The sequence below is a fragment of the Syngnathus scovelli genome, chromosome 14 (assembly GCF_024217435.2).
Source record: "Syngnathus scovelli strain Florida chromosome 14, RoL_Ssco_1.2, whole genome shotgun sequence".
Lineage (NCBI taxonomy): Eukaryota > Metazoa > Chordata > Actinopteri > Syngnathiformes > Syngnathidae > Syngnathus > Syngnathus scovelli.
In genome coordinates this window covers 11,171,756-11,181,618 of record NC_090860.1, presented here as the reverse complement: position 1 = coordinate 11,181,618, position 9,863 = coordinate 11,171,756, and the positions used below count along the sequence as shown (strand labels likewise).

The window sequence follows — 9,863 nt, the reverse complement described above, 5'->3', positions numbered from 1 at the left end:
GGCACTTTGCGCACGCTCGCGCTTTGTCACGGCTTCTCTCGGACGATGTTGACAATGAAGAAGTGCAATGATCATTTCAGAGACACAATAATTTCTCACTACGTTTGTTTATTTTATTTTTTTTGGGGTTGAATATTTTGGCTGATGTGACTAATATGTCTTGTTGGAATATCCAGAGAACAAAGTAGCAAAAATGAGCAATAATTTACAGTTGTTATAATACCGGTATGTGTGTTTTCATGTTCTTTCTGCTTCTATTTGTGTAGTATTGTTTCACTTAGAGAACATACATAAATACTTCTTCTTAAAAGCCACGTCTCGTGTCGTTTATAATTACCCCCGATGTATGTTTAACCTGCTTTATGACTCTAAATCGACCCGGATGTTTGTCTAAAGGTGTAAAGGTTGACTACCACAATCTTTTAAGAAGTATCATGTGATTGTCTTCGTGGCATTTAGTTTACGACTGCAAAGGAAAACTGCTCCCGTGTTTATCAAGATGTGCTACAATCACTTCTTTTGTGGAGTGAAAGTTGAGCTCCATGCAGGTTTTTAATCTATGCTCTTCTTATGTAAGACTGCCACGGTGACATGGGAACACCTGGGAATGTTGAACAATGTGTTCACTTCAAACTTGCTCAGAAAAAAAAAAAAGCTGCCTTAAGAGACCCCCGGATGGTAACTGGAGAGCCCAGTGATTTGTTGGAGGGGGGGGGGGGGGGTTACCAGAGATAAAATTTTAAGACTTAAGACAAGTCCAACACACCTTTTATTTCATACTACACTTTATCGTAGTTAATTTTTAACCACTCGTGTAAGGACAGCCGGATTTGTGATAAGGCTTAAGGTCAACCTGAATGGCACTCAATGGTATTGACCTTTAATACCTGCCAAAAATCGATGATGGTTGTTTTAAATCCAAATTAACACCACGCAATAGAACAAGGGACAAAATATTCTAAAACAGTCATATGTTCTTCTTGAATTCATATCTTTATTTTTGTTAAAGTTATTTTCTTCATTATATCGTTTTTAAAATTATTGACCGATTAATCGGTTAGCAAAAATATAGGAATTGACATCTGCCTCAAATAATTCCAAATTGGTTGGTCCCTAATTTCTCATCAAAATTGCAATTGCATTATCAAGTAACAGTAATCTGTATCTACACCTAGCGGTCTTTTGTGCATCCTTGGTTGAGGTATCATGAATGGGAAATAATGGAGTTTAATGTTTCAATCAGGCACACCCAGGCGTGAGACTTACCGCTGATTCCACCACAAGCGTGGCTCCTATTGTTTTTTTTTTTTATCAGGCACTACAGCAGGCACGCCTTAAGGTTGAGCAGGAGGACCTGAAAAACCAGGTGCCTCCCTCAGATTACGACTGTAAGTAAGAAACCTCCTCTTCCTCACTCACTCCAACACAGAGTGAGAACGGCATCCCGCTTGTTTTCAAACTCTTTTATCCCACCGCTGTCTTTCGTGAGACAGGAGACTGAGGAGGTGATGATGGGCAGTCTCTGACTTGGGATAGGACTTCACTCCTTTATAGTGGACTATGCTCTCCTGTGTCCAGCGATTTTGAGAAGGGGAGGGTGAGGTGGCGAGACGTGCGGTCCTCATCCTTCCACCTGGAGAAACCTCGGGCTGATATCACAGCGGAGCGTCGGTGGTAAGTTCCATATACTGATTGGTCATATATTATTTATCCTCTGCGAGGAGCTAAACCATCTATACTGTACAGACATACATTTACAGTCTATTTGTCTTTAAATATTTTTATTTGTTTTATACATTAAATAGAAATTTCTGTATGCAGTCCCCGGAATGTAACGTTTGGGATGTGCTGCTTTAAAAGGATTTTATATTATTATATTATTAGGATTTATATAGGTTTTATATTCCCACCATTATACTCTCGTTTTATCATTCACCACTGTTAGAATCGCTTACTTTATCAGTACGTGCCATGCTATGAGTACGACAACATGGAAAAAATGTGACTCATCAAAAAGTGTTTCTTGTCTTTCGCAAGTGTCTAAAAATAAAACGTGTCACCTCCATGCGAATGACTAATTGTGTAATGATGCATAATTGGTAGTATGTCATATTTGCTAATTGTGCTTTAAAGGGATTTTTTTTCTTGCCTCTGCAGGTTCATGCTGAAAATGCAAAATTCAACCGCCTCACCTGAAAGCAACACCACGTCACCTTCCATCATTACCAAATCCAAAGAGCAAATCCTCATCCAAAGTGAGAGTTTTCCCACGATGCATTTCAACGTATCCATGTCGTGCCGCTAAAATCACTTTTTTTTTTTTCTTCTCAGGCTCTGGTGCTATGGTCGCTGTCATTGTCATCGGTATTATTGTCATACTCACCATTCTTCTCTTCATCTTGAAGACGTACAACAAGTAAGGCTGCATTCCTTTGAAATGTTGCAAAGCAGCTATCGGAAATTATTACAAACACAGATTAATGATAGGTTTGAGAAGACAGACAGACGGAGACACTTTGTTGTCTCTTTTAGCTTCCTATGAGGCCCCAGAAAATAACGAACTAATTTTATTAGCTTGTTTCAGGTTTTAAGGTTTTTAAATTTTGGTTATTATTTCAAATAACCCTACTGGACACTCATAAATTGAGGCACCACTGTTTATTGAAAACATACAGTATGTTTTGTCTTCATGTCATCCTTATTTTTTATTTATTGTGAAATCAGGCGGACTCACCCATCCCGACTCCTGGGGTCCAACGGGGGCTCCAAACCTCCAAAGAAGACATCTCAACCTACAGTTCCAATCATTCCCATGGACCAAGTGTCGGGCAACACCCCCTATTCGAACTCTGGCTCATCATCGTGGCCCAGAACGGAAGTGAACTCTGCAGACCGCGTAGAAGAAATGAGCACAGCTACAGCGGTTAGCATCCATGATACTTCAGGGAATACGTAACATCAACTAAAAATATTGACTGACACACCTGCCTCTATAGATGGAATCCGGTGGAAACATGACCTTTTTTTATGGTTAATCTGAGACTAAATGTGAACAAAAGACACTACAAGAGGATGTGAAGTGAGGCGGATTTTTGTTAAAGTAGTCAGTGTTTGTGTTTGCACTACCATTCCACATTTTATTTCTCACCTGTATCTGTTTGCCTGCATTTTTTTATTTTGTAAAACATACTGATGTCAACCAATTTTGCACTTAACATTTCATTATTCTCCATAATTGTAGTGTTTGTTGTCTTTAGATGATATTGGAAATGAATAAAATTGAAACTGGATGTTCTGGCATATAGCTTGCTGTTTGAGCTGATGATGGAAAGAGTCTACTGGCTACGTGGGTTGTGAATATGTGAGTAAATTGAGGTTATTATTAATTGAATTTATATAATTTTCGTGATCTTTTTGTCATAAATTTTTTTAAAGTTAATTTGAACAAATTTGATACTTCATACTGATTTTCAAACAATATTCAAAAGTATATTTTAGATATATTTTTGCACAGTATATTTTTAAATCATTATTTACTCCTTGTGTTACTTTTCTGTAAGTGCAGTGTTGTTCGAAGTAGTCATGATATATGTATAGCTAAATATTTCTCTAAAATTTAAAAAAAAATGATTGATGGTAGAGAAATCTGTGTTATGACGCCCCCTAATGTTGAAAGGCACAATGACAGGGGAGCGTTCAAGAAGCGTAATATCTGGGATCTGAACATACCGAATAAATTGAGAAATAGAATACTTAAATCTGCTCCTGTTTAGTATAATAAGTTGTTTTGAAACAAATAATAGCACTGAATTGAATTTTAATAAACTTTCAACACTTGTACGAGTGTGACTAAATTTAACGAACTTTACGGTAGGGGTCTTGAACGCAACTCGCCATCGGTACGTCAGGTTCATGATGGTGACTGTAGGTAAGCGGCTAACTCATTTAACTTTTCGAAATGTCTCCGCGCGAATATAACCCGAGTTATACGTAGGTATTATTTCAACTATAATGTTTATGAGATAATTAAATCAATAATATTCTGTTTAACGTTGTTAAATTAATTACAGGCTAATTATCTAGCAGCTAGCGTCTTAGCCTTCATGCTAAGGAAGTTAGCATCCTCCACCGGAACTCGTCAATTAATGTCTAGTAACAAAATGTAACAGGAATAAAGGATGATATAGTAAATTATTTCGTATTTTAGTGGAAGTGCTGAGCCTCCTTTTGGTTTCCGTGCTATGGGGCTGCACCAACCCTTTTCTGAAGAAAGGCACTGAAGGTATCGAACATGTTTCCAAATCCGGCAAAGTTGCTCAGTTTCTTGCTGAGCTCAAATTTCTCTTCCTTAATGTCAAGGTAACACACTTCCATTTCTCTCTCTTTCTTTCTCAATTTTATAATAACATAAATGTCCCTCTATCTTTTCTCATTCTCAGTATCTCATCCCTTTTGTCCTAAACCAGAGTGGTTCTTTGGTTTACTATTATACCCTTTCTACAGCAGGTGAGACATTATACTGTTTATTTTGTTGTTGATATAAAGTAGTGTATTTAATTTTAGGTTAAAGTCATAATTTTGTTGGAATAATTGATATAATTCACTTGTTTTAATTAATTCATTCAATCATATTTAGCTGTTATTTAGCTTCATCTTTTTGGGGGATATTTTAGCTATTATAATTAATATTAATTTTCATTTTTGCTATTCAGATTTGTCATTGGCTGTCCCCGTGTCCAACTCGCTCACATTTCTGTGGACTCTGCTCACCGGCAAGTTGCTGGGTGAAAATTTTGGAGGCAAACGTGAGTACAGTCCAATCGTGATGCATTGGTTTGCTTTTCCAAACTTCATCAGCCTTGTTCAAACTTCTTTATCTTTATCTATTTGTGTCTTTTCAGAGGCTGTTGCCGGAATGTTCCTCACGATGGTTGGGGTCACTTTGTGTATCATAGGTTCCATGGATGATGTCGGCACACAGGCTCAGTCCTGATGACCTTCCAGAATGTATAAAAGCTGGGATGGGACGACTGCTTTCTAGTGAAATGCAAATCAAAACGGAATCTGTGCCTATCCTAAGATCATCGCCTCAATTTATCTGTGGTACGTTAAAATAAGATATTCCTTTATTTGTCCACATGATGAAATTCCAGAGAGATGACATGAAAGGTATTTACTTAATGTTGAGAAAAAAAGTGCAACTGCCCTTTCTTGACTTAGTTGATGTCGGTCAAAATGAGGTCACTGTCGGACCGTCCGTTCATCAAGGTAGTTTGCATTCGAGCAGCGTGCCCAACCAGAACCATACTTCTAAGCCCAAGCAAACAAGCGAAGACGTGTTCCGTTGAGTGTGTGACAGTGCGGCTGGGTTCACGCAGGGTTCATTCCCACAACTTGACCAGATTTATGGCGCTCCTATAGAAACGTTCACTTTGGCGTTCTTAAAAGCCAATGTGAAAGCCGTCTGCTTAAAGGACTGCAGAAGACGTGTCCAAATGAGAGTGTGGGAGTAATTTTGTTATTTACTGATGCTTGACATTTGCATTAAAATAAGAAAATAATTAAAAAGCACGAATCACGTACTTGATAACCTAATTAAAAAAAAAAGGACTTGCTCTCTGTTGTTCATATGCCAGGTTTTGGTGATAGAAAAGTAATTAATTGATTAATCTGACCTTTAGCGTACAAAAGAGATCTGAAAAATGTTAATTATTTTCTGAAGGGGGGTTAAAAATAAGTGTGTATTGCTGTGTATGATATAGTGTAGCTGCATCCAAATAAATCTCACAAAAAACACTTAATTGAATACCTTTTAATTCTTTTGTAAATGATTTTATTGCATGAACTAAAACAAACACTTCCCGAAGCATTTGTTCTACTTTTTTCTTTCTGAAAACAATAATTAATTACTTTATTCTTTTTTTTTTTAATACAGTTTGATGAAAGCAAAAAAAAAAAAAAAAAAGCAATTCTTTATAATAGTTCTTCAGTTAGACCTTCTCCCTGGTGGTAGTTCTGTGCTCTTTTTGGACCCTCCTGTTAAAAAAAGTAGATTTGTACCACCATCATGACATTAAAACATTCAAATAAATTAGTAAATTAGTAAATTATTAATACCATTCATCAAAAACGAGGCAATGGTTTTAGTCTTACAAAATATAAATATATGAAAACCAAAATGTATAACTAATGATTCAGTTCAGATTTATCTCGTTTAATAGCAATTGGACCTTGATTAAAAAAACGTTTTAAACAAACCGTCCTTGAAAATGTATTAAAGTTAAGTTAAATACAACTGAAATCAAGCAGTGATTCTTTCAGGCACCACTAGAGGGAGCCGAGTTGTACATGTTAAACTCACCTTTTCCTCCTGATGGTCCAAAGTATTTCCCTGAATTTCTCGATAAGAATTGGGAGTGTTCAAAGTCATCTTGTTGAGCTCAGGCTCCTTTAAATAGAGACGCTCACATTAAACCCATCGTACAAGAAATTTGCCCCTCCAAAAAAAAAGTATAACGTGTGTGTACCAGATTTTCAATGTTAAACTCCGTTTCTGTGCTTTGTATTATCGCCGTCGTTTCCGCTTCATCTTGCTCTGACGGCAGTAACTATCAAATAGCAAAACCAGAACTTAATAATAGAATGGGTGTTTTTATAATGCCTTGTACCTTCATTGTGCCATTCAGAGTGTCATATGTGATGTTCAGCTCTTCATCCTCCACGATTTCTGCCGCTCTCTTTAGGACAAAAGACAAAATTACGGTAAAAAAAAAAAATCACCTTGCAATTTAATATAATGTGACCAAATCATATATAGCAAACCTGATCAACAGGAATTTCTGTAGCTGTATTCTCGTCCTCCGGCACCTCCTCTGCTCCTCTCACCTCCTCCCGCCGCCTCCGCCGTGCTCCCGGCTTAAAGACGCCGCGAAAGACTTAAACAAAACGCAGAGCGTTAGATTCAGCTGAGTAAAGACCGCGAGGATGTTTGATGGTGGGTCCAGACCGGGTCCGTTACTGTGGGGAGGTCTCGGAGTTCCTCTGGCTTTTTGAATCCTGGTGTCGCCAGCTCTCAGGTCCGTCAGGTGCTGCTCCTGCGGCGGGGGGGCAGCTTCATAACTCGTCGACTTCACCCTCCGCTCGTCTGACTGATAGGAACAGGACAACAATCGATTCGGCATTGATTATATTGAAATACGGTAAATTGTTTTACCTCTGGAGAATTGAGAAGAGCGGAATCGCTATATTGGTCTTCTGGACCGCTTCCTTCTTTCCTGTTCTACAAAAAATCAAATCAAAATGGACTGATGGATTGACATTAAATTTCTGGAGAGCTACTTCAGTGAAGAAACATAATGACAAAAATGGAAGCGTTAGATTTCAAAATAAGTGAACTGCCACGGCCATGACGCTTTTGTCTCAATATTTCGGAGAAAACAAAAAATTGATATTCACCACATTTCTCCTCAGTGTCCGTCTCCTTCCTGGGTAATACCTAAAAATAGAGGCAACGCAATATCAAGTAAAGAATAATATCTCAAATTTAATTAATCAAATGTCCTGCGTTCGTAAATCCTAATAGGCAATTAAATTTCAGCCACTGATAAACTTTCGACATTAGATTACAGTACCTCTCTGTGGCTTTTGAGACCAACATCTCCATGTATGGAAGCTTTTTGAACTTCTCGGTTCCCACGGCAACGTAGCAGCGTCCGGTTTCCAGCTGCCCCGGCGAGGTCATCGTGACCCCTTCGACTGAACACAACCTGACAGTCGCATCGCGGTCACAATGCTATTCTGCCCACGGCGTTTTTTATTTTTGTATTTTTACCTTACCTTCGCACAGCGCCTGTCCGTAAGCTGACCTTCTCTGTGACCATGCTGAGAATTTGCTCCAGGTCTTGTTGCATGCTGCGAGGAATGATGAATCGGAAGGGTGGACATAGGAGGTCCCCGTTGCGTAAAACGCTGAAATATTACAAACAGGCGTCACGCAAATACGTTGAATAAATGCGTGTTTTCGTACTTACTGTATAATGCAGGGCACTGGAATGAACTTCCTCCATTTGGCTGACACATTAGGCCTCGGGATTATTTTTGCCTGCAGGAGACATTTCGCTAATAAGTCGTGTTTCCACTGTTCACCCTTAGACTGCCCCCTGGTGGTGGAGCTGCAAAGTGTTTCTTTTTTCTCTATTTTGCCTTCAGTCATCCGTAATAACTAATGAACTAAGGCTGTAGAAGAAGAAAAATTAGCAGCACTTCAAATTCTTCAAAGTGGGATTAATCAACAATCAGAATTAGCATCCATGAAACATTGGATCTATTTTTATCATGACTCGGTAGGAGGTCCACTGGTGCATTCCTGTAGTTGGACTCACTTGGATCAATAAGTAATGGACTGAGCAGGGAACACGTTTTAATAAGAAAGATGAGCCGGCCTACCTGTGTGTCTTCACGTGTCGCCGGCTGCTTTTTCACACCTGTGTGTGCGTAGCTGCATCATGAGAAACACACAAAAGCACATAGAATAGTTATTGTGTCTCTATAGTAATGTAATTTTACTTCCACCCCCAAACTGGTGCTACTTACTCCAGTTTTTTGAACTTCTCAAAACCAGCAGCAACATACTGGGCCCCCGTCTGTAGGTCCTGGAGGTCGGCGACCTTGTGACCTTGCCTGGGAGTGTACAGGGTCCTGACGGCCAACGGGGCTCCGATATTATGGGTCACCTCATTGAGGAAAGCCTCCATGTTGGACACCTGGCGTTGGTTGATCACGAAGCGGCGGCCGCTAAAAAAGGGGTCACCGTTCCTGTACACCACCACGCTCTTCACCGGGGGTAGCGCCGTCGTGGCCGCCATCTTGGCGCCCTTTTAATACTACAATGCTGCTACACACACACAAACACTTAATGTAAATCCTGAAGAACATTCAAACGTGCTTAAAATATCCAACTCATCCAGCACATCTTAGAAAGTATTCCCCAAATCCCCCAAATTAGAAAATAAATTCCCCAAAATAAGAATGTCTCACATTCCAAAAATTAATCTACCAATTTTTCACCAGTTCACATTTCTCCCCCCAAAAATTCCTCCATTCCAAAGTATTCAGCAAGCACGACGTTCCACATTCCTCAAATTCCACGTCTTTACTAGGAAATTCCAGAATTTAAGAGATTTTACAACGACCTTTGACATTTCTGAACCCATTCAAGTCAGTCCAAGAGCTCTTTCAGGCCATATCCAGACTATTCCTCACCTTCCCATATTTCCGAAGCCTTACCGTTTAGCGTCAGCTATTCAGAACACATTGGCTACAAAAATGACATTAAATCTATACATTCATACATAGATACACACCACAAATTGAAGATAGAGATAAATCCCCTCTGTACGGTTCTGGTGGTAGTGGCACATCTACCACGTTCTTCTATTCCTACTAACGCGCACGTACACACACACACATAACAGCCGACAACCTTGTGTATTTCCTGGTTGCCATGACAGCGCGGCCAGCAGTGAGTGGCTTCGTGGGCCAAACCACTGGCAGCAACCACAACAAAAGGGTTCAGAGTAAATGGGATGGTCCTGCCGCATGTGGGAGGCTGATCCATTATGATGATTGTTTGTATTGATTACTTAAAAATAAATACACAACTAATTTCAGATAGAAAAATAATGTAAAAGAAAGGAAAATTAACAATTACAATAAAAAAAATGTAAAATGGATGGACTATTGATTTAATTGGATCAGAAAGATGTTGATAGATGTTAATTATGAAAAAGAAAACAATTATGCAAATTCTAAAATGCCTCATTAAATATACTTTATTTATGATCAAATTTCCCATGTTTATTTTT

At 38.9% G+C, this 9,863-nt stretch overlaps 2 protein-coding genes across 3 annotated transcripts; one reads left to right on the top strand and one right to left on the bottom strand.

The window, feature by feature from the left end:
• The first annotated feature begins 3,765 nt into the window (after positions 1-3,765).
• On the top strand, positions 3,766-5,796 carry tmem234 (transmembrane protein 234). The gene is made up of 5 exons (XM_049739576.2): positions 3,766-3,928; positions 4,208-4,359; positions 4,440-4,506; positions 4,713-4,805; positions 4,902-5,796. Exons 1-5 carry the CDS (start codon positions 3,913-3,915, stop codon positions 4,991-4,993), a joined length of 420 nt encoding a protein of 139 aa, XP_049595533.1. The 5' UTR covers positions 3,766-3,912; the 3' UTR covers positions 4,994-5,796.
• Positions 5,797-5,801: 5 nt separating this feature from the next.
• Positions 5,802-9,522, bottom strand: dcdc2b (doublecortin domain containing 2B). Of its 2 annotated transcripts, none has more exons than XM_049739564.1 (14): positions 9,363-9,522; positions 8,593-8,893; positions 8,446-8,497; positions 8,031-8,101; positions 7,837-7,968; positions 7,632-7,766; positions 7,456-7,495; positions 7,214-7,279; positions 7,007-7,148; positions 6,823-6,935; positions 6,669-6,737; positions 6,528-6,608; positions 6,362-6,448; positions 5,802-6,036 (listed from the first exon to the last, which is right to left on the bottom strand). In XM_049739564.1, the coding sequence occupies exons 2-14, from the start codon at positions 8,862-8,864 to the stop codon at positions 5,974-5,976; spliced, it is 1,323 nt and encodes a 440-aa protein (XP_049595521.1). In that variant the 5' UTR covers positions 8,865-8,893; positions 9,363-9,522; the 3' UTR covers positions 5,802-5,973. The 2 variants fall into 2 exon arrangements, with proteins under 2 accessions (XP_049595521.1, XP_049595522.1); XM_049739565.1 differs by having other exon boundaries at positions 8,593-8,890; positions 9,363-9,515.
• Between the last annotated feature and the right edge of the window lie 341 nt (positions 9,523-9,863).

What these genes read in the sequence shown, in the direction of transcription:
- tmem234 (XM_049739576.2), top strand. An exon ending in TTCTCTTCCTTAATGTCAAG is followed by an intron (nt 4,360 to 4,439) that starts GTAACACACTTC and finishes TCTCATTCTCAG; the next exon opens with TATCTCATCCCTTTTGTCCT. An exon ending in TGAAAATTTTGGAGGCAAAC is followed by an intron (nt 4,806 to 4,901) that starts GTGAGTACAGTC and finishes GTGTCTTTTCAG; the next exon opens with AGGCTGTTGCCGGAATGTTC.
- dcdc2b (XM_049739564.1), bottom strand. Translation starts at nt 8,864, where the DNA reads ATGGCGGCCACGACGGCGCTACCCCCGGTGAAGAGCGTGGTGGTGTAC. An exon ending in TCCCCACAGTAACGGACCCG is followed by an intron (nt 6,936 to 7,006) that starts GTCTGGACCCAC and finishes GTTTTGTTTAAG; the next exon opens with TCTTTCGCGGCGTCTTTAAG. An exon ending in AGTTTAACATTGAAAATCTG is followed by an intron (nt 6,449 to 6,527) that starts GTACACACACGT and finishes CTCTATTTAAAG; the next exon opens with GAGCCTGAGCTCAACAAGAT.